The 25,073-nt window shown below is 40.4% G+C and overlaps 1 protein-coding gene across 11 annotated transcripts in view; it reads right to left on the reverse strand.

Moving 5' to 3' along the window:
* Window positions 1-25,073, reverse strand: part of myo9aa (myosin IXAa) — an 89,896-nt gene that overhangs the window by 52,127 nt on the left and 12,696 nt on the right. For all 11 annotated transcript variants that reach the window (XM_044030088.1, XM_044030077.1, XM_044030082.1 and 8 more), the window contains exon 2: window positions 17,164-18,125. In XM_044030088.1, the coding sequence (XP_043886023.1) occupies window positions 17,164-18,039 (876 nt within the window). In that variant the 5' untranslated portion in view covers window positions 18,040-18,125. The remainder of the gene's footprint in view (window positions 1-17,163; window positions 18,126-25,073) is intronic.

The raw sequence follows: 25,073 nt of genomic DNA on the forward strand, positions 1-25,073 counted from the left end.
TCGGTTTCTAAAGTGTGAGAAAGGCGCCGTAATGTGGTTAAAAGACACAAGAACCGAAGAAATCAACTTCCTTAAAACTCAAGCAAAGAAAGCTTCACCGGGACATTCTGGGATAAACAATAGTGCAGTCTTTATCCTCGTTGTATTGAGGTAGAAGAGAGGCGCAGAGAGGGACGCAAAACCCAGAAGTGAGTGGGACCTACCATGGAGAAAAAAGAGAAAGGTGTTTCAAAGAAATGTAGATCACAAGAATGTTTCTCTTGTGCCAGCGGTTCAGGGCTTTTTCCCACTGCAGGGAAATTTTGTGTTAAATTAAGGTAAAATATATGGCGCTAAAGAGCATCTTTAATGTCACGTACTTGGTTAAAAATGGAAAGAGGAAGCTGCATTTGTTTAGAATGTGTTCAGGTCATACATTTAGAGAAATCCACAGCATTTAATGTAGTAAAAGTAAAATGTTTTATAAGAAACAGAAGGAGATGACGTATAAACTGCACAGTACTGTTGATGGAAATCATACGGCGGCGGCTTTACTTTAGAAAACACAGCAACCACAAGAGGGTCGATCTAATTTGATTCACAATGACATGTACAGCAGGTACGAAACATACAGATCCACAGCACGATCCATCTCACCGCCCAGCTTTGTTTTTCTGTGACGTAAAGGAAAACTGACAGAATATGCATTAGCTTATAGAGAGATACTGCACCACCTATGGAGTTAGACGTACATATTAGATCGATTTCCTCCTCTGCATGTATACTTGGGCTCTGCAAAGTTGTCCGATTGCCCGTCTCAGTCGGACTGCGGCCTTAGCTCGATGAAACTGTGCATGTAAACGTTCCACTGATTCCACAGAAGCTGCAGCTCAAACACCTGGGGACATCCTGTTGTGTTTTAATGTGCTTTGACCTCTCTGAACTATCATAACAACACAACAGATTTAAGAGTGAATAAAAATGTAATACACACGCGGCAGCACTATCTCTAGTATTCACAGAAAAAGGTCCTAAAAAGAAAAATTATCCAGTGAGTGGCATTGTTGTTGACACCAACACCAACTTGCAACCATAACTCCAATAACAGTACAAAACAGTAGGGAAGTGTTCACACATCCATCCACAGACTGACTGTGAGCCATAGAGGCAGTGATGACTAAGTCAGTTTCCATTCACTGGATGATGTCTACACTGTATGCTTGTTATGAGGATTATCAGGATCGATCTGACACAGTGTGATGGCTGTGTGTTCACTAAGTATCTGCACAAACATCTTCCCTGTGAGTCCTGATCAGCCCGTCTCTCTGCTGCACTGACTTCACCAAAACAGTGGGAGAAGAAGAGCTGATGTCGGATCGTCATGACCCGCCGTCATTCCTTCCACTCAGCCCACAGATGCAGCTCAGTGCCATGAGTCATTCAACCAACATATAGAGGAACAAGACCTGATTGTTGAGTCAAATATCAGAGTGACCACTGCTCCCACGACAATGAATAAGATGCGTTTTTGGCCTGGAACAAGTCTATAACTAGTTGATTTTGGAGCAACAGAAACCATCATCTATGTTAATTCTATGACATGTCATCAGTGGTAAATGTGTAGTGTATCAGAGATTCTCCAGCTCCGCAACATCAATCAAACAAAATGAGTAAAACTCAGTTAAACCTTAGTTGGCAAACAGTGCGAGTAGTCTGACTGTGCTACCACACAGGCACGTTTTAATCCTCAGCATCACTTATATTGATCTGCACACAAACCGGTACACACCCACACACACACACACGGAGAGTCAAAGCCTTGTGCTTGAATGTCTGCCAGCACAATGCAGCACAGCAGACATGGGTGTGGCCTCAACAGAAGGCCTTCTCCTCAAAACTTGTGAATGTGACGCCAATGTGAAGACAATTTGTCTTTTTTCCTGCTTTAAAACAAACTCATTGACTATTTGAACTGACTGTTAAACACAGAAAGACGAGGCACACTTTGATACCGTGTACATACAGAAAGGATTATTCCACAACATCAGTAAAACAAGGGAGAGGGAGCAGGGACACAGATTTTTCTTGTTGATTCAGAATAACACCATGACTATCTGGGATTAAAGAGGTTTTACTGACCAACATTAACATTAACACTCTCTCACAGACTGGTGATGTAACAGCCTCCACAGCAAAATCCCTTTACATGCCATGTGTCCACATCCATGTCCTCTTCACTCCAAATGTTTATTTTAATGGCTGGGTGGGGATAATGTCAGGTTCAAGTGCAACTGTTGCCTTCAGCACGAGGTCGAGTGACTCTGTCACACAGACTACACTTTTCTACTGGTCACCATGTTTAAATTCTAGATGGGGTACTAACCTAGGAAACGGTATTTGGATCCTAATGTACACGGCGGTGGTGGTGGTGGTGGTGGTGGACACTATTTATGCAGTGTTTTTAAAGTGCGAGACACTGGCTCCAGTCCTGCACTCCAGTCCAAAACCACTCTGGGCAGTGGCTACGTTTTTTCATGCCACCACACATCTAACCTAAAACACTGGGGAGACTTGAAGTAAATACACACTGTGTTTATAGTTTGTGAACCAAGTCACAATTAAATGCATTTAAATACAATTAACACCACATACTACTCAACACCTATCTGGAAGCAGCTAGAATTTAACACAATAATGCGCCTTCAGTACATGACAACACTGCATGTATATAAAGCACTATAGCAATATAGACTGTTTGATGTCCAGATTATTATTCCATTCAATACCATGATAGAGGCATCTGGATTGGCCTTAAAATCTTTCTGCAGCATGACCACATCCTCTAACACAAGAACAGCAAGAAATGGACGTACCATACCATATCTTTTTGATTTGAGGGTGGGATACTGCAGGTTTTTGTCATTAATACATAGCCAACCTAAGCATTACCAGCTGTTTATTTTTCATCGATCTAATAGTTTTACTACAAGTACAAAATACTTAAAGGGGGACATATTATGCAAAATCAACTTTTTAATCATTTCAATACTTATATTTGGGACTCTGGAGGCCCTACCAGTCGCCAAAGTGTGGAATACTCAGTCCTTTTTTCTTAGTGTAAGTATAGGCGATAAAACATGTGATGTTGAATTCCCTGCGCTTATGACGGCAGCATGGGCATTTCACCGCAAATGTTAGCTTTGTAATGTAACCTTAGCTCCACATTAGTGCCACCTTAGCTCCACCTTAGCTCCACCTTAGCTCCACCTTAGCTCCACCTTGTCCCTATAAAATGCGAGAGTGCAGGCGACGGAGGAAGAGCGGTATTATGTCAACGCGTAGGGACAAGTGTGCTGTTGGTGGCTGCACAGAGGAGCACAGTGTTTTACACAAACTTCCAGCCTCAGAGGGTTTTATATATGAAGCTAATGTGCCGGATAAAGTCAGCAAACGTGTTTGTGTGTTCGCACCACTTTGCATCAGACTGCGGCCAGCAGTCGCCATATTTAGTCAGCGAAAGTATTTCACCGACGTACAAACATACACATTTTTAAGAAAAGGTCACACAGAGCTCATAACTGACCATTCTGACACGTCATAATTAAAAATATTTGTTCAGTACGTCCTCCATGACCGGAGCACAGACTCAGTCTGATACAGTCACATACAGCAGCAGTTTATGCAGCTCGCCGCTGGCGATCAGCGGTGGCGATCAGTGGTGCTGTCTCTAAGTGTTTTTAACTGATTTACAGTTGGGCAGTGTTCAGCTCGATCCTTATGTAGGACGTCTCTTCCTGCGACGGCACTCTTGCTGTTTTCTGCGCACACTGCCATGTTGATATTGTCAGAGAACTAGTGGAGGGAGGGGGAGAGGAATGGAGCGGAGGGAACAGGAGCTGAGTGAGCGCTGTAAAGAGGACAAATCAGAAACCCCCTGGAGGAAGTGGGTGTGTGTTTGCCTGTGTCTCTTTTGCATGTAAAGGGACCAGGCACAAAAACGAGCGTTCTGAAAGGGGTGGTTTTGGCAGGGTTATTGAACTGCTATGGTGCTTCATCCTTATGGTATTTTGACCAAAGCATGTCACTGACATGTTCATTAGGACACCAGGGAACTATTTTAACTTGGAGAAATAGGGTATAATATGTCCCCTTTAACACCTCCAGTGAACTGCAAACACATATACGCAAATGTACCCTGTGTTAACCCATGGAAAAGATGATACTGGCACAGCAAGAAGATTTGGTGGCATTTCAGTCAGCGCTGTGCTTTGATAATGACAGGGAGTTGAGTGACCCGAGTCAATTTGCCTTGGTGAATAGGATGTGTTTGACAAGTGCTAAGTAAATGTGCTCAGCCATTAGGAAAACAGGCCTATCTTTTAGAGCAAACACTATCCCACTAACTCCAAATGCCTGTGTCAATATGCAATTTCTCTGTGCCAGAGAACCTGCTGTCGCTTCAAATGTATCATCTCTGAAACTGTTACCATGGTAGGTGCTGCTATATTCAAAGAAAGTCTCTGATTATTTACTTTAATACTTTAAATTAGATTCAATGCCAGGACTTTACTACTAGAAAGGAAGAAACTGTGTCATGTCAAGTATGTGACCAATCATTACCAAAGTTTATCAGGCTTTTTAAAAACCAAAAAAACAAAACAAAAGATAAATGCACAACTGAACGCAATTATACATTGAGATGTGTCTGAAATAGAGATTGGACTCATCGAGATAACCTGTGGCAGCTGTAGGTAACAGAGCAGAGGCCCCTTAAGATAAAACCACTGAAGCTTTGTACTTTACACTCATATCTGTGTTGTGTTTGCGCTGTTGCCCGTTGGTGAGTGTGGAGGTGTTCAATGAGGGATCACAGGTTGGATTTATGAAGTGGTGATGGATCTCTGGCCAAAAGGAGACATTTCTCTGCGAGTCCCCAGCACTCTAACCTCATTTACAGCACAGGAAGAATGTAAGCATCCGTGTCTTAGTGGAGACTATGGAACATGCACAAAAACACTCAGAATAATGACATATTTCATCATTTCCTTTGTGCAAGATTGCCATATTTGCTGTAATTCCATACAGCTACAGACAAAATGAATAATGTTTCCTCTCAACACAAAAACACAGAGACGCTCACTGAGAAGCAAGAGGAGCAGAAAACAGACCAGACATCAGCAGAAAGGGAGGAAATGCAGGCGTAGCACTGCAAAAGCAACTTCCCAGGCCTGGCTGCCATATAGTCAAATGGAATGTGATAGTGAAGCTGAGTGAGGGGCGGGTGCACAATGTCCTGGAAGACGTGGAGTCGTCCCAATTCACTGTGTTCTTCAGACACAAAAAGGTAAAAAAACAAAAAACAATTGTGACAAAAATGTGTTTCCAAAACTCAGCCAGCAGCTGTTCTGATAACATGTTTGTTTTCACAGTCTTCAAGTAGAAAAATCCTAGTTCCAGCCCATCCACTGCAATTTGCTGCTTTTCTTCATATGAAAGTAAAGTCTCTCATTCATTCCTGTTCAAGCTGCAATAATAAACACATTCAAGTGTGTGCACTTTCTGTTTAGCTACAGTCTCATTTGCTCTGGGCCCTTTGGTTTGCCACTATGGATTAAATAGCCTATTATGTTGTCCTCCTTGAAGTTAAAGTCCTCTGTGATGTCTGGTGTTGTGCTGCGTAAAGATATTTAATTAAATAAAATGATTAAAACAGAAACTGCACAGAGGATGAAAGAGGATGAGAATAAAACACTAGAGCAAAAAAGAGAGACCATTTACATTATGTTCAGAAAGAAGTTGATGAATGACATTAAGTAGGAAATTAGAAACAAATGTGAACAGGTTTGGGGTATTTAAATGCATATTTATGATTGATCACGTTAACAAGTATCTGAGCATAGTAATTATGCATTATTAAGTTTAAAACAAAAGCAAGAAGGCTTTGCAGATTTAGACTTGTTGCATTCCTGATCTGTTATCTTCCAAAAGACTGAGCTAGTTCTTGGATTTATTTCTTCCAGGATGACAGTAAATGTAAGCTGGTACTCGGAGAGCCTGGTTTAAGTGATTAAACTGTCTGTTTAATCACAGTTTAATGTTTAATATCATTACATCAACACGTCTGAGCTGGGTACATGACACTGTGTCAGTGTTGTTTGAGATAGCAATGTTTCGGCACTTAGTCCTAGACATAATCTGTTCATTTAACTGCTCATGTAGAAAAAAAAGAAGAAGAAGAAGAGAGGATTTGAAACATTTCTTTTTTTCCAGAGCTGTGTTTGTGTCCATTTTAAACAGAAAATAATAAATATGCTGATGCTGCACTATATTCAGCAGCTGACTGTGTCTATGAGGTTTGAAGCTGAGCAGTTAGTGCAGAGGGTTTTTTTTCCACTCAAAACAGCTGTTTCTGCCACAGAGAAGTGTGTTATTACAGCAGGAGACTGAACAGAGACAGAAGTTGAAGTTTGACGACTAAACAACGAGTTTAAAACTTTTCTGTAAACTTTCGCTGCAGATTCACGTGCGTTTCCATCAACCAGGTTTTACAGTTTCCCCACAAAAAACCTGACAGTACAGAGAAAATTCATTTCAAAATTCAAGTTTTTATACTTGAGGGAGGTGGAAAAGGTTGGCATACTGAAAAAAGATAAATGCAAACCGATTCAACAAACAAGGGTAATGACAAATCAACTCCACATTTCACTGAGCCAGAAAATATGGTTGAGAGGAGGAAAGTGTGGACTGATGAGGAAACCACACAAAAAGCCACCATGTATCATTATTTAACAAATCAAATTACACCTTCTTATCCTTCCTCTGTGGCGAGTGGTGACCCAGACACTACCGACTGTTTATCTTAATGAAGTAGCTCTCAAAATGTGCAGAATAGCAGTGGATGCAAACACATAAATACACATTTTTGGTTATCAAATTTTTCATTCAACATTTTTAATAATTTTCAAGTTAATCCAGAAATCGCCACTGGACAAATCATTTTATAAACTGATGTCATAGTACACACATACCCTATATACAGTATTAAATGTATGCAAGTGTAAGCCTGGAGTTTTCTTAAGCATTACTGGACTTAAATCCTCAGTTCATCACAATCCGGAAATATAAGATTTGAAAATTAATTTTGGAAATGTGTTTCCAGCAGTTACATTTCATTCATATATAGATATATATGTATAAAAATAACATACAGGTCATCTTCATAATGTAAATTAGCATTAGGTCTTAACTGGTTAAGGTTCAGGTTAAGGTAAGGGATAACTCACTCAGTGAATGAAAGACAATGCAGTTAGCAGTTGTTAGTAAAGCTTTGTCCACACAGCTAGTCGTGTTGGAGCAAAGCCAGAACAGGTGGTCTTATCAGCAACACACCCATATGTAGGCCACACGTCAGGCATTAGCTGACCGATGCTAAGCTAAAACTACAACACAGTGTGGGCAGGTGAGGGGAGTGACTTAGCACAGTCACTATGCTGAAGCTAAGCCATGTGGCCAGTGCAGAAAAGAGGTCAATCCACTTAGTTAGATCTGACAGACATAAACACCAGGACTGTGTGCCAATCTGTACCATAATATCCCAACTCTTACAAATTGATGTGCAACACACATAGTCACATTTCTATCCGTCTTTGATGATCTTTCATAAAGCATGCTGCTTTTTTCGGGCTCCTGTAACAATTTAAACCTGATGTCCAAGTGATGTTTGCAGGACTGCTGCTGTTTAAATCTTTACGATGATGGGAACTGTATCTCACCACTTACCAAACAAACAACAAAGCATCCTTGGAGCCATTGATCTAGACAGTTAATGACTCCTTCACATTACTACGGGAAAGCTTCGCCGAGCACCGCAATTTATTCTTAGCATGTGGCAGTGGCACTTATCTCCTTACTCAAAAGGGGGCAGTGGAAATAGACAGGTCATCAGTGTACCAAAACAGAGAGAGAGGCATATTGATACTAGCACCTGCTAATGTCTTTCATTTCATGAAGTGATAACATAACAGATGAACAAAAGTCAAGTCTTATCTGAGGGAAGGAAGTAACGTCTGTTTCGACATTGGCCATAAAAGATAACCGAGGTTATATCTTTTCTCAGCTTGGCACCAACACATCCGAGTGAAAACGTACACTGCACTCAGTGCATACGTCCAGCTGGGATGATGTTTCCCTCCATAAACAGCTTGCTCTGGGGTAACATCCCTCAAGCTTTCTGCTCCTTTCCAGATGTGTCCACTGCACTTGCTTTTCACATTAGTGTTTTGTTACACCACATCTGGACATGTGCAACACACAAGGTGACCACAAACCACACACACACACACACAGCACATAGCACATGAGAAGCAGAGAGGTCACCTGTGACGATTTATTTATGCAACAGTCTTTATTGATACTGAGAATCATGAGGATGGAAAATCTGCAGGAGGAATGGACTGTATCTTCTAATGGTGTTTTCAAATATTATATATTTTGTAAAAAGAAAGTGGTTATAAATAAATCATCAAATCCTAATTCATTCTTCAGGGTATTTACATATGCTTTTTATTTGAGACACTTTCAAAGCATCAAACAAAGACCTTTTAGACAGTCTGTCTGTTGTTGCCATTCCTGCAGGAGGAAAGCAATAGGGGAGAGAGTGTGGACATAGAGGAGTATCCACTGAGAGCTTTTAAAATGAGTCCGGAACATCTGCTCCTCCACAAAATAAGATGAGATTTTGTGAGGAGGGATGAGACAGCTGCAGATGGACAGAGCCCAGACAACAGAGGGAGGACACAGAGGAGAAATATAGGACACTTTTTTGTTGCCACTCCAGGAATTTCTTAAAACCTGTGATGCTTTTTTCTTATTTTATGCTATTTATATAAAGTTAAAATATCAGCAATCCATAATGAATTGGCCAAAGTTTCAAATGACGAGTTAAACACACGGTGTGTAAAAGTGTTCCACGGTCATTTAAGCATATTTCTTTGGAATTAGACTCGTTAGACTCATTATTATCGCACTTTTCACGAAGCAAGCAAGACTTTTTAAGAAGCAAATAACACTTTATGCATTGAGCAAACAAAATGTAAATACACTTTTTGTTAGCAATGATCGGCATTTAAATTGTAAAAAATATCATAACATAATTAGGTTCTGATTGAAATACTGGACCTACTATGTTGTCTTTGTTGCTGCTGATGCTTGTTTTATCCACTCTTGCATCTTGGATGTGATTCAGGCTTGAACATGTACGGATGGTTTTGAACAAATATTTGGGCAAACAAATATTGCATTTTTCACTTGGCATATCGTACGTCATAAAGAATAAAGCCGCCTCTGTCCAAACCTTTTCGTAAGTGATACACTGCTGCAGGTGTTATCAGGGCAGTGGGGCAGCTGGTCAAGTCTGAGTGCACGTGTGTGTGTACGTTTGTGTGCGTGTGTGTGCGTGTGTGAGTGTGGGTGTTGCTGATGAGGCACCTGCAAACCTCAGCAAACCCCAGTATAAACAAAGAGCCTGTGAGGAGACATCTATTGCTGACGACTGACTACTCGATTCAGAAAATGCGGCGAGACGTGTAAGAGAAGACAAAGTTGCCGATCCTGCAGAAATGAATGAATCTAATGATAAAACATATAAGGGCACATATGTAAGACATTCATGTACTGTGGTTCTACAAAGTGAGAAGCTGGAACTAGCAAATGTTTTGCTTATGACCGACAAGTTGACTCAGTTTGTTTGATAAACAGACCAACAAAATGTTTTAGATTATTCTTCTGTTACTGGAAACAATAATAAGTCATGTCAGCTCTAAAGACTACTGTGACAGGTATTTATCCTTTTATTAGACTATTTGTGTTACTGTAATAGAGAAGGTGTTTTGTGAACTTGTTCTTTTTTCTAATTTTACTTTAACTTAAGTATGTATTTTTTGGAAGTAGATTTTAAATCACATCTGTTACTAAGTAAAAAACAATTAATGTGAGATTTGTGTCCCATTGTCCTTTTTGCACGACACAAAGTAACATCTACATTTTAAACAGCTACTACATTTTTAGACCAGTATTTTTACTTTTACTACTTTTTATCAAAATGGTGGTACTTTGAATACTACTTGAATATTTCAGTACACTTTCCACCTCAGTATAAAAGTTATGAATAAAGCATTTACAATTAAAAAGCTTTTTAATTGTAAATGATTGTGGTGGATTTCCATTGTCGGATTTGTAGTTAATGGGGAAAATGTTAATGCTCTCCAGAAACCAACAATATACTGTGTGTCCCTGTTAGACATTGCAAACCTTTTTTTTCATATTTCTTTTTTTCATTAGCTGCGTTGTTGGCCCATTATGTTTTACTATCGTCGGCAGGTTGACAGAATCTGGTTTAAACGTGATGAACACCATTTCATCCTCACACTTTCACATGACTAAATTAACAGCATAGTTGCACTGCTTTGTGCGTGCCACCACACAACTGATCAGCTCCAAAAATGAATCATCTAAACACACCGTTTCAAGCAATATTCCCACCAACTTGGGTAAAAAAAACTGTCCATGTGAGTTTATTGTACACACACACACACACTGCAACACACATACCATCATAATAGAGCAAAAACGATACCCCGTGTTTTAACTGCGGTCGACTAAAGAGTCAAGTGCAGGAAGAAGTAAAGTTTGGAAAAGTTGTTATTATCTCCACCATTTTGACCAACAATAAAGAATGAAGCAGAGAGACTCATGTGGCTCCACCAAATCTCTGTAACCTACTTTTTTCTCATACAGATAGGTTAACAAAGCAGGAACAGTATGCACTGCTCTTTCCGAGCCAGTAGTACCACTCTTCTTGTATACACTTCCAGAGAAAAATAGGAGCTTGGCACAGGGGAGGTGAGATAAACAAACAGTGAAAAGTAGCAGATGGAACCGTTGGCATTCCTCTTCTTTCTGTGGAGCAAAATGCCACGAGTAGTAACACTGGTGTTACAAGGTCTGCAGTTGTGTCATGTTTTTATCACTTTTTTTGACATGAACCAAAAGTGTCAAACAAGGATACATTGAAAGCTGCTGCTTTACTTTGACGGAATCAAAACCATCAAACTTTATTTTTCAAGGACATTGACAGACTGCTAAAATGTGTGACAGGGTTGCTATCATCTCAATGTTGTTGTCATTTGTGACCACATTCTAAACACAATCTTACCATAAAAAAATACAGTTCCCAACTGTGTGGAATTCTCAAAACTGCAAAAGCCAAAGTCCAGTAATCGTGTAAGTGGATTGAAGAAAGGACAGTCACATTGTCACAGAGTAACTCAGCGCCTGATGTAAGTTTTTATGAGTCAGACTATGGCAATAATGGAGAATCATGGGGAGGGAAGGAAATGGTCATCAGAATGACGGTCAGAGGTCAGGAGAATAATGTTTTGAAAAAAGTGGCAACCAGTGGTGACGTCACTGATTGGAATTTGAACTCCCATTCTAAAGCTTTGAGATTTGTAATCTGATTAGCATCATGTTGACATTTTGCAACAGGAAATTCACAGACGTCACCTGCAGCCAGGCTCCTATTGGAAAACAATGGCTGTCAATTAAACTGGTATGCACTCATATTTGCCATACTTTATCATTGATTGTCTCCATTGAAGACAAGGTGAAGGACACCTGGATGTAGATTGAGATCATTATCTCTTCAGGAAAACATTTACTGACATTATAATTCAAGAAGGCTAATTTCCCCATCGACCAATTCCATTCAAATGGATTCTTTCTGCAACCAGCGAAGTCGCCCCTAACGGCCATTCAATATAATGTCACTTACTGATAAACTTCACCCAACAAACCAGAAGACTACATCCAATTAAAAAGTAAAGTCTGGGGTTTAGATGAACAATAATAACAAAAAAACAATAATCAATATAGGTTTACACTGCAGAGATATGTATTTAAATTTGAACGTCACATGAACCAATTCATGTATATTTCATATAAATCATATACATTTGGTTGCATTATATTAGCGTTTCATTTTTATTCATAATGACATTTATGTTTGAACTGTAAAATAATACAGTAACAGTACACAAAAAGAGAGTTCTTAATCAGATGTTAAATAGGCGTTGAATAAAAACCTAATTTAAATAAGCTCATGCATTGGCATCAGAAATTATTACTGGTATCATTCACCAAAAACCCACATTGATCAAACCGGCCAAGCCCTCTGTATAAGCATTTACACTGGCCTGTATTACACTCTCTACCCGAGAGTCACCTCAGTAAAAACAAACAACAGAGTAACTAAACACCCAACCGAGGGACATAACTCATGAATCTTTCCCTGTCTCTCTCATCTCCCCTTTTTTCAACCCCAGCCCGAGGAAAGCAACACTTTCAAGACAAGGTGAATCTCGTTTGACTCCGCCCAGCTGGGGGAGATCACGTAATACACACTAATCCCTCTTATTACTGGGGGCTCGGGGGAGATGGTATTAGATGTACAAGTGTGTGTGCATTTCTGTGTGAGTGCCTGAGTGTATCGAGGTAGCAGGAAAGGAGGAGATGTTGAGAGGTGAAACTGCTGACCCAGGTTGACTCACACTGTGCGACTGTTTTTGTTGGCCTGGAACAAGGAGGAGCTACACAGAAGCTCATGTGCTCACCAGACCAACAAGATCTGCAGGTCCTTTACATTCACAATGATTGAAGGGCCACTGTTTTATGAACTTTTGTGAAAATAAATAAATGAATGAATGTTTATATATGTTTATATATATATATATATATATATATATATATATATATATATATATATATATATATATATATATATATACATATACATACACACACACATATATGTATACATACATATATATATAGAGACATATAAAAATCATTTAAATCATTTTACATTTTGAGCTTTGTCTAGGTTCTCATTTAAATTTAGTACAAATTTTAAATATAGTTTGATCAAATCATTATTATTATTATTAGTTAATTATTTTAGAATTAAAATATAAGTTTGCATCGGTTGAAATGGAGTTCATCTTTGTAGCTCCCAAAAAGTCCCTGCCTGGAGGTAGAACATTTGGGGTGGCTTGCAGCTTGCAGCACTGAATATGTCTTATTACTCCAGTATTGTATTCAAGTCAAGCCAAAACAATTCCAACAATAGTTTGGAAAATCCTTTAATTTAGCATTTTGGCAATAGTTGCCCAATCTTTGTTAGTAGTGCTTTTTTTTTTTTTATCAACAGTCACAGGGCTTGAATCTCCCCTACAGTATGTTCATTGTCCCCTATCTTTAGTCTGCAGTAGAAACACAGGTGAACAACAGTCTGCATGAACCTTTTAGTTCCTTCAAAGGTTCTATGGATCAAAAGTCCCAGAAAACTTTTATCAACAGTGTGGGTACTCAACCTCCCTAAAAGCCGGTGTATATATTACATCCAACATCAATAACCGGCTAAGTGTATCGATGGCAGCAAGTCTCTGTCCTTGCATGTCTCTCTGTCAATAAAAAACAGTATATTTATGTGTACATGTGCACATCAGAGTGGGTGCAGCACCTTCGGCTCGACCTGTAAATGTGACTGGTCTATGCACACCATTAGCTGTGCTCCTTCACTAATGCCCTGAGACCCCCTCCCTGGTCTTGGAAAGCAGATCCTGATGATGCATGGTCACAGTGAACATTGTGAGGTGACCTCACACTCTCTGTCCTGACCCAGTTGAGAGCAGAAGACAGCTGAGCTCCTATTAAGCGGTCACTTTGCTCATGTGTAAAAACCAAATGACCATGCTTCCTGTGAGCACGGTTTGTTTTCATCACAAACACTTGAACCAAGACTTGGTGTCTCCATCCGTTCATTTTCTGCCACTTAACCAGGTTGTTTGCAGCAGGTCAAGCAAAGTAGTCCAGATGTCCAGCTCATCCTGGGAGATGCCAAGGTGTTCCCAGGCAAAATGAGATGTATGTCATCTTCTGTTCTGGGGCTAACCTGAGGCCTCCTACCCGTAGCAAGTGTCAAATAGGTTCCTTCATAGAATAGAAGGCAATATTTATAATATTTATATTTGAACAACAAAGGTTTTCAACAATAAAACAACTAGGAACATAGGTTTTTTTCTTTGAAATGAAAAGTAAAGTTGTTTATTAAGCAAATTTGCTGACTAGCGACTGTTCTGGTACAAATCCTTGGTTTTCTTTGTCTTATCCAACAACTCCAGCTAGTCCAGAACACTTTTTTGACTGGAAAAGCCTCCACTGGCATCTTGCCTCTCTGAACTCCTTCATCTACACGCCCCATCCCGAGCTCTGAGGTCAAAAGGTTGCTTCAAGATGTGTCCAAAACCACCCAACAAATATTTCTTAATTCAACAAATGCTTGTTCTTTTATGTGCATTTTTCATTATGTAGTATTATGCATTAGGGAAGCTGAAAGGAGGGAAAATGTGTTGCGTAGGGCAGAGATTAACTTGCAGTCATGTTACAAAACAATAGACATCGTTTTCTACACTAACCTATCATTTGTGTGGAGCACAGCAAATGGGCTGTAACTGCAATGCTGCTTTTCTTCATTGGCGTCTGTCATCATTCATTAAGCTAGTAAACGCATGAATGACTTTAGATTTCCCACATACCAGTACAAATGCATACATAGCGCAAAGAGTAAATTCCACAGTGAAAATATGTAAGATGGACAGCAAAAAGAAATATACAGGTATTTGTAATATTTCAGGTATGTTTGCATTCATATTCACTCTACAGGGTCAGTTAAAGTACAATGGTGTGGAAGGTAAGGTAGATAAACAGAAGAAAAAATGGTATCACAGCCCAGCATTACATCATGGATAATGTTTCCTTCTCCTTCAAGCGGAGTTTTATTAATTGGAGGACTTGGGGCGACAGGCCTCGTCAGGAGGTTAACACATCACTGCAGCTGTTGGCTGACTTCCAGGAACCCACATCTCTGGTAAGTGATATCCTTCATACTTCATACAAAAAATAACTACCTCACTATGAGCTTCAGGCCTCGAGGTGATTTCACCTCTTGACTGGAAGTCGGCAGAGAAATCCTCTTTGTCATCTTTGCTTTGCTATATTATTATTAATTTGAGGTGAATGGCTCCACACTGTCTTTCTTACAGGCCCAGTCACTTATGTCACTACCAATAAGCAACATACTAAAGCTCAGTGTGCAATATTAAACCTTAATATCCAAGTAATAAAATATGTTGGAGCTCACAGGCCTTATGTTATACCAGATCTCCAACCATGATGACTTGAAAACTTGAAAAACTGTGCCTATAAAATCAGGTAAGATTGAGTAAAATAGCAGTGCAGTTCGCTCACATACCCAACAAAGCCTACATGACAGGTACACAGAGCAGAGAGTCAGAGCGATGTTCTCATGTGAGAGAGAGAAATCCACTGCGTGCTATGCCCACATTCACGACTGAAACCCCACTCCTTCTCCTTAGCGTTCCCTGACCATGTTTAAGAGTTGGCAGTTTACAGTGTTTTATATATTTTTTCATATGTTGTATATTTATAAGGCTCTTGTATTGTGCGTTTTATTGGTTTTATACTCCCAGTTTTTATTGTTTTTTGTATTGCTTTTTTTATTGCTTTTTAGTTTTACATCATTTCATGTCGTGTCCACTTTATGTATTTATGTGATGTACAGCACTTTGGTCAACTTTGTTGTTTTTAAATGTGCTGCAGAAGTAAATTTGCTGGATTGGATTAGATTTGTGCTGCTCGTCTACTTTGCTGAATGAAGCTTTAGAGAAGTGAGGATGAAGTGTTTCTATGAGGTAATGTTTGCTGCCATTCTTGCCGTTCTCTCCTCCATCTCTATGTGCGGTAGCTCCCCAGCTTCAGTCTTGGCATCAATCACTGGCAGGCAGATACACAATCTCGCTGTGCAAACAATTAAAGGCTGCTCCTCCGCACTCAGAACTACTCATTCGTGTTGCTGTGTTGAGGATTAACCCAGTATGCGTACACATTAACCCTGAAGACACATCCGTGAATGGCATTCCTAAGATCTGTGTTTGCTAAACTCAGGGTAATAAAATGCAGTGGAGAGCTACTTGTTGCGAAGAGTGTTGTCTTGATGGTTACCTTTGAACCTGGCCTCTATGCCGTCATTTTCAACTTGACTTTGACAATGGAAGACTCAGGGTGTGTACTGCGGAAACCATGATATAAATTACACGGCTGAACATAAATAAAAGGAAAATAAAAATCAAGCATCGGACATGGATTACAGTGAGCATGACAGTCTGTAAACAGCTGTCAGGTGACGTTACTGTGAGCAACACTCTTGACAATGAGCAACCTGTATTTGCCTTCCTGACTGGCAGCATTGTACAGTTGAAGAGTGTTATGTAACTTTAAACAATTCAGTTAATGTTGAGGAGAAATGAAGAAACAACTCTTGACTCAACAAGACTCTTGACTGTTTTGAATTCAAGTGACAGGTCCCTGAAGAAGAAAAAAATATGAGAGGAATGTCTTGAGTGATATGAAAACAACCAGTTTCCTTCACAACCTTCAGTTAGGCCTCCACAATGTCTGCCTTGAGACTATCTTTCCACTGTGCAGAAAGAAGGACCAAAAAAAAATAAATCACAAAAACGGGAATCCACAACTGCAACTACTGATAGGACACTGGCTGCTCGCAGATAGAGAGCTCCTCTGTTGTACTACATAATCCCGACACAGCTGGACTCTTGATGGGGGCAGACACAACTCAGGACCAACCATAGAGACAGTTATGGCTAAGCAGTGGTGTATAACTAATCATAAAAGCCACTCAGAGGCATTGATCGTCTATATGCTGAATATGTACAGATGCCATCTATGGAAGCTTCAAATCAGGTCAAACTTGTTTTGGTTCAAGCATGAGGACTTCATCCAAATGCACATAAACCAAGTGGAAAAAATGCAACTATGCAGGCAACTGAAACAGGACCTGATGTGATGTTCCAAACTTCATCACCCAAGATCAAATCAAAAATCCAGCCACAGTGTTGTGTATTAAAATTGTTTCATGGTGTTAATGAGTCAGAAAACAGTTTTGTTTTCAAGTCTCAAGTCAACAGAAGTCAAGTCTGTAACTTTGATAATATTGTGCATTTATCTCATGTCAGAGTATTTTTTTCTTACCTCCAGTACTGGTCCTGCACCCAAGATGATCTGCTCCACTCCGCTAGCAAAACCCTTCTGGCTGAGAGCAGTCAGGTGATGAATTAGAAAGTTTGTGCTTTGCGTCTTCCCAGAGCCGCTCTCCCCAGATATAACAATGCACTGATTCCTCCGTCTCTGCAGCATGGTGTGGTAAGCCACATCCGCCACAGCATAAATGTGTGGCTCCAAATCTCCCAGTGTATGATTGTCATACATCTTCACATACTTGGGGTTATAGATGGGCAGGAACTGAAAGGGGTTAATGACTATGAGGATGCTTCCAACATAAGTGTAAATCTTTTCCTGGCGAAAGCGCGAGCGCAGGTTGTCCAGCAGCGAGCGCTCGTTGAGCTCCGGCAGACAACACAGATCGGCTTGGACGCCCTGAGACTCAGGCTGTGGCAGCAGTCCACGTTCCATCATGCGCCTGCGCTCCTCCGTGACCTGCAGCCACATCTGAAGGCTCCCGCCATAATGAATCGAACCATCCAGATTTTTCTGTCTGAGGAGGAAGCGATAATCTTCCCCACCGGACAGCGAGCGGTGCTCCAGGGCTACACGGGGCCAGAGCATCATCCTCTGCACAGGACAGTCGCTGGGGTTCAGAATCCATTCTTCCCCACCAAACTCCTTCACCTCAGCTAGAACATAACACTTGGTACGGTCGAGCTGGAGGCGTTGAATGACGTGTTCGATGGCCTCTGCCGCTGTGGTGGTCTTGCGTGCGCTGATCGGGCAGTAGATGGTGCCCTCGGCCAGGGCACCTGGGTAGATGCGCAGCGTGAACTCCGAGTTCTCAAAGCGCTGCCGTCGGCCCAGGGTGCCCATACCACCCACGCCATCACGAGCACTCATGACGATGCAGGAGTTCCCATTAGCAACAGCCTGGCTCTGGCTCGTCCTTTCTGGGCTGGACGGTCCTCAAGTTCAAGACATTACCACTGCAAAAGAGAACAATGGCAAAAGTTAGGATCTAAACTCTACAATACATTTAAATTAAAAATCCAAACATACCACAAACGTTTCAAACATTTGGTCTATATAATAGTAATGTGGTGAGCCAACAGTGGTTAGTACCATTATTTAATGAAACCCAAAGTCTGCAAAAAGCTCATGTCAAATTAACAGTTTAAAAATAAAGAAAATTGACATTTGACAGCAAATGTGATCTTGCCAGATCATAGAGCCTCATATGGTATTATGTCATCAGCTCAGGGGCCTAATTATTTTTGCATGCATACTGATAAAGGATAAAGACATCGGGATCAACAGGATTACCATTGACACACACGACCCCCAAGCTCACACACACACACACACACACACATGCAAACACACACAAACTCTTGCACAGCAGCAGCTGCAGTCCTCTCCACTGAATACACAGTAAAGCTATTCACACGTTCTCTTTCTTTAAGATACAGCATGGTCTCATCACAGGGTGAGTAGAGGTCACAGATACAGATGCAAAGAGAGGAACAGTGAGACGTGTTTTTGTTTTTTTAACTGAGCAGCTGACACAAAGGAGCTGGACTCTTCTGCAGCACTATAATCTCTGTAAACCACTGTATTAAGCAACTTAATATTGACTTCACAATGTAGAATTTAAGAGATATTTCCATGCACACATTTGAGAATACCACAAATAAGGTTAGCTAATAATATAGAATTATCCGACAGGATATTTTCACCTCTTAAATTAATGATAACCAATATATTCAACACAGACGATGGAGGTGGGAGTTTTAGTGCTAAGAAAGGAACATTGTCTCTTCTTCACTGTTTATATGTATTTATTGTTTGCAGTAACTGGAACCAAGAAATGTTTGACATGTCGCTTAAATAGTGTCAATGAAAATGACAATTCATTTTCTATTAATCAACCGATTTTTAATTAATCAAATATAAGCAAGGACATTTAAAGAAATGACATTTTGTTTGTGTATTTAGGGTTAAGGGTTTATCAGGGGTCAGTGTTAGGTTACAGGGGGACCAAATCCTGGTCCTGGTCCCGCTGAATGAGGCTCTTCCTCATTTCTGAGGAACTGGTTAAGTTTAAGGCTAAGATTTGAATTGTGGTTATGGATAACACTTTCTTTCAGCTGTCCAAATGAATGAAAGCCAATGAGAAAAGAATAGATATGTGAAAGAGAGAGAGAGAGTTGGGGCCTGGTGCCTGGAGCAGATGGCCAGCTTGCTGCTTAAAGGACAGGGAGGGGGTATTTATGGCCGAGGCAGAGCTGGGCAGCACAGGGTCAGTCAACAGAAATAGCATAGCAGATCTTAACAATAATAGTGCATTTACCAAGGGCAACTATCTCCATTTGCATTTCAGTTTCATTAGATTTACAGACGGACGCATTTACCACAGCTTTGAATGGATGAAGGTGACAAAGTAAATCCCGTGTGAGTCCACCTATTTTGTCACACAATGTGATTGGTTGTCACTGCCTCCATGGAGATGGTGAACGTACAATAGCAAATGAAAGAGCCAGCTGAAAGTGTGTGGTAGCACAGGAATTACTGATTACTGATTTTTTTTTGGTGTGATTCATTAAGTTTTGTCAAGCAACAATTGACGAAATTGTACAGTGAGTAAATCAGGCTTGAGATTTCAGCACACAGAAGGCTGAAGGCTGCAGAGAGAAGAGAGAGATGTATCAAATTCCCTTAAGAACTTGTGCTGTTTTCATTTAACTTATGCTCCCTCTTTCTTTATCGATAAAGGCAGGATTTTGGACACAAACATGTGTGGCTGGTACTGTATACGGTTGTAGCACATGGACTGAGAATGAGAAAGGGGGGCTCTATTCAGAGTGTTACTTATTTTAGATAACATTCACTGCTGATTCCTGTCTACGTGTTTCATGCCAGCATAATATGAAAAAAATGCCTGCACACTCACACACACACACATTAATGCCCTTCACCAACAGCATCACTCACATTGTGTACCAATGAACTTTTCAAAGTAGCAAACAGCAATTCTGCTTCTAAAGAGTGGACAGCAACAGGGAAAATGTTTAAGCAGTGATAACATGTCACCTGTGAGCTCTGCATCTGTTTTGGCATTGGTAACTTAAAAAAAAAACAAAAAAAAAAAACAAAGAAGAAAAACCAGACGTGGCTTCTTCTCGTCTCTGTTCTCCTGAAATGACTGAACCAGAGACAGATCTGGTTTCATCAACTGAATGCTCAGCAATTAAGAGTAACAGTCAGGTCATCTAACCTGGAATCTGTTTGAGGAGACTTTTCCCAAGATATTATGAGACATAACTTGGATTGGGACAAACGGCAAAGAGATTTGGATATGTAAGTGATATGTTTTGAGATCTTTAAGACTTTCTTAATCTGAGAAAACAGCACAAGTGGAATACAATACAAAAACCAATACACAAAAAATATCCCACAAACAGATTTTCCAGATGTCCATTTTCTTAAATTTGACCGGTTTTACAGAACAGCACAAATGTATATTTATTGTTTTTGTGGCTTACTGTGACTCAGGAAAGATGTCCACACTACAGATGTCATTACGACTACTGAACAATAAGAAGAAACTGTTTTCACACAGTTTGCATTCTCTCTGTAATCGGAACACTGACAGCGACGCGCTTGTTACTCGGACAGGATACCAAGGAGAGGTCCAACCATGTGAGTCAGACTTTGTCAATAGCTGCTATTGTTGCACAGAAGTGAAGAATCAAGTTTGGTAAGCTTTCTACACTGTGAAGTCATCTTCCGGAGTGGCTGGGAGTGTGTGTGTTTGTATGTGTTAGTGTTATCGGGGCTAAGCGCATATAGTCTGGGCCAATAATGTTGAGATGGCTCTTTATTGTACCCAACCGGCCACTGGGAATTTAAAATAAGGCATGCAAGTTGGCACCATACTGTGAACTCTCACATGTAGTCTGGACAATTTTGTGAGTTCATTTGTTCACCTGGCGACCCCATGCAATCAGATTTAGCTGCTTTGTTTATTAGCGACATGTCACAAGACTACAAAATTCTAGCTTCTCACCGTCATACATTTGGCTTAAGCGTTACCAAAAACTTGCAATCAAGTGTCACTGACAGCTGTAGCTCACACCGTGGCCTCGCCCGGTTTAGGGTAAAGGCTAAAAGGCTGATAAATATAAACACTCCTCATGCAGAAGTCATGTGTTTTTCTGTTAAATTAACCATTTTTTGGGAACTGGAATTCACAAATAACTTCCCCAAAACTGTTTCTGTACAGTTGAGCGTTTACTGTAAGTCTACGCAAACAAGAAAATGATTTTATACGTAGGAAATAAAATGGTAGTCACAAGGTCTTGCAAAAGCAGATACAAACAATGACTGAATTTCCTTTTGACTGAAATAAAGTCAACAATGACTTCATCGTGTGTGCAACAGAGGCACAGGCACGCTTCACACGATTTTGTTTAAATAATGTTTACTGCTCAATGTCACTGTTGGGCAAAGTGTTCTGGCTGAAATCTAGTTTGTGTCAGTCTGTATCACTTTGTAAAATGGTCACTCCCTCACACCAAAGTCCATAGAGAAACAGGAGCTGCTGATGCTCTGCTGCCTTGTTTGATAAATTTCTACCCATCAAGTCATTCTGAACAAAGGATTCAAAGTCACAAAATATCTGAATTCACAGATGTAGGCAGCAGTGGATTAACAACTAGCATGTGCCGTGATGTAAAATTGTTGATTCTCTATGTGGACTTTGGTGCAGAATGTGAACCATGCAGGTCTGACAACTCACATGGGCAGTGTGGCTGCTCTGATTTGTTAACATGTGAGCTGAAATGAAAAGCAAGATATCCGCAAAGCCGATGAACTGGCCATGCACCCAGTGTGGCCCCGGCATATTTGTCTTGTTCTGAAAATGTTGAAAATTCCTTGTAATACTCAGGGAAAAGAGGGTGTGCATATGATAAAATGTGCTGGGTTTACTGGTGTTATGTGTACAAGATGGTACTAATGGCGGCAGCAAATACACCACAGATGAGGCTCAGAGAGACACCCATCGCCAAGCTTTTAATAGGGCTACAAAGGCTACACTACCTTCAAAAACAGCTACAGTTACAGGCAGAGGAAACTACAGACCCTATCATATAACCAAATGTTATGAAAAAGGGGACGGGCATAAGCTACTAAAAAGAAAACTTTGAACTTGCCGATGTACGTGCACTGATAAGTGTTAGACAGAAAATAAAACAATGGCTGAAGCATTTTCAGTGAAAAACATTCAGTTTTTCAGAGGAAACAGCAAAATTTAAATCTACTTCTAAATTCTATATCAAGGCATTGTGTGATTAAGATCAAGGAGCAGAACAGGATAAAGAAACTGAACCAATAAATTCAATGGAGCACAGTGACTATCTTAACCCTTCTGTGACTTCAAAAACTGTGGACTGGCAATCCATCCAAGGTGTACCCCACCTTTCACCCCTATGTCAGCTGAGATTGGTACAGCACTCCACAAGACCCTCATGTGGACAATAAAGAGGTAGAAAATGGACGGATGGATAACGGAAAGCAGAGAAATACAGCTTTGTACCCATATACTTGTCATTACGGTAGCCCTCAGGACCGCAGAACAACCGTCCAACCAAGATCCCCCAGCGTCACACGTTTGAGACGTCAGCTTCTCAGTATCGTATTCCTAAACTGCCAGATATCGAAAATGACAGTTATCTTGGAAAAAGGAGCAGAAAGTGGCAGAAGCACACATTCATTGAACATTTTTTGACAATGCTACAGCCATAAAATCAATATAAATCCAGGCAGCCTCATTATCATGATGGTCATAAGAGGGTTAAACTAGTCATTTCCTCATTGCTGTGGCATTTTTACTGATTCAAAAAGCATTTTCATGACAGATTAATCCACATTTGTGTTGACAATATATCGTATCACCATGTGCATGTAGTATGAGAGGACGGAAGGGGTCAAATGATTGATGTAGCAGTGGAAGACGTGCTGTACGAGCTCTAAGACATCAAGCTCACATAATTACAGCTCACCATTCCTCAGAGCCAAATGTTTCAATGTAAAACACAACGCTGCCTTCATGGTTTCCTCCCGGAAATTTCCAGAGTCAGACTAAAGGCAACTCTGTAGCTCACTGAGAGAGGCCTTGACTTTGTCAGGTCAAGAGTTATAATTCTCCAGCTCATTTAGTCTAAACGCCACCTCCATAAATAAACACTGTATAAAACTAACCTGCAACAAACCTAATACTGACCAAAACAGACCATTACTGGTTCACAGACAACATGGCAGATTGTTATAGTAGCCGTGGCAGATCAACGCACTGCAAATTTAGAAAACACAAACAGACTGGGCACAAAAAACTTGTGTTCATCCAAGCACATGGGGAGAACATGCAAACTCCACACAGAAAGGCCCCCGGTCAAACCAACAATGATCGCCACTGTACCACTGTGTGGTCCCTCACCCATACCCCATACAACTACTCGTTGTCATTTGTTAGTTGTTAGTTTGGACAGTGCTACTTGATGATGCCACATTTGACTGAAAGGTGTGATGGACATTTTCATCATCACTAAAAGAATCAAACGGGACCAGACAAATTAATTCACTTTTTGTGTGTGGCATCTAAAAACAACAACAAATAAAACAAGCGAAGCATCTGCATGTTGTTAGCTTGCGAATGGAATGCACATCACAATAGTAACAAATGCGGACATTGAGTATAACATTCCTACTGTGGCAAAAGTATATCCATCACATATACGCTTACCAGTGGGAGTATTTTTAGGATCAGGCTCCTGTCATGTACTTGTGGCTGCAGCAGTGATATTTTCTGCACAAACATTTTGCTCTAAAATGTCTGTAGATTTGGGAACAGGCTGTTGAAAACACACAAAAAGTGTCACTCGCTTCCTTTTCATTTCCCGTTGCTTCTATGTTTATAACTGACGCATTAGCGTGTAGGGACAGTAAAGTGCAACGGTCAGGCATTTCGAGTCCAGACCACTTTTCCCCAGCCACCAAAAAGCCTCAAAGCAGCTGGGTTGCCAGACCAGTAGCGCAATAACCTACAAAAATATTACACACATGGTGAATTTTATTTACTTAGTGTTTTTAAACAACTGTCATCTCCAATTTTAATTTGCAAAAGCAACTTACATGAGTGCAACTACTCTGAGTTGATACATATCGATGCACATTTTTAAGTGGGTATACGAAAATGCTGCCCCTTTTGTAGTGGGACTACACAACTGAGCATTACCTGCACAGTTACATTTAACTATTACATTCCCTTGAGAGAAGTGTACAAAGCATGTCAAAGTGCTCTCAAAAGGAGTGCCCAGTAGTGAATGGTTGACAGAGGTTACCTTTTTGCCTCGGCCATGTGGTAAATTGACTGTAACATGAGGATACGGCACAGCTGCCTCTTTGTAACTTCTCCCTGTATTTAACTCACTGGTAAATTACCAGTGCTTGACGCCGATTTGGATTAATGGAAAACAAGGAGCACTGGATGCCAACATCTGACTCATCGTCTTAAAAATGTTGGGTTTTGTGGTTGAGTTTAAATTACAGTTAATACATGCTAATGCTTCCTCAAAGCTCTAATGTGTAGACTGTCCTTAACGCTCCAACAAATTGATTTTCTTTAGTGTGGGGGCAACAGCACCAGGCTGGAAGAACGGCTACATCCTCTGGTGACATTTAAAGTGGAGTTGCAAGGGAACTCATTTGGTTTTATTATATATTTTTTATTTATCTGATATTTACTTATGAAAGTAGAACTGCAAGTTATGAGGATTCACACCAAAGCATGTGTTGGGAAGAGCATTATTTGAAAAAGTCTGTTTAGATTAGATTATTCTAAAGAAGATTATTCTTTCTTTACTACCTCAACCTTT

Source organism: Solea senegalensis, linkage group LG7, assembly GCF_019176455.1.
Source record: "Solea senegalensis isolate Sse05_10M linkage group LG7, IFAPA_SoseM_1, whole genome shotgun sequence".
In the NCBI taxonomy this organism is placed as follows: domain Eukaryota; kingdom Metazoa; phylum Chordata; class Actinopteri; order Pleuronectiformes; family Soleidae; genus Solea; species Solea senegalensis.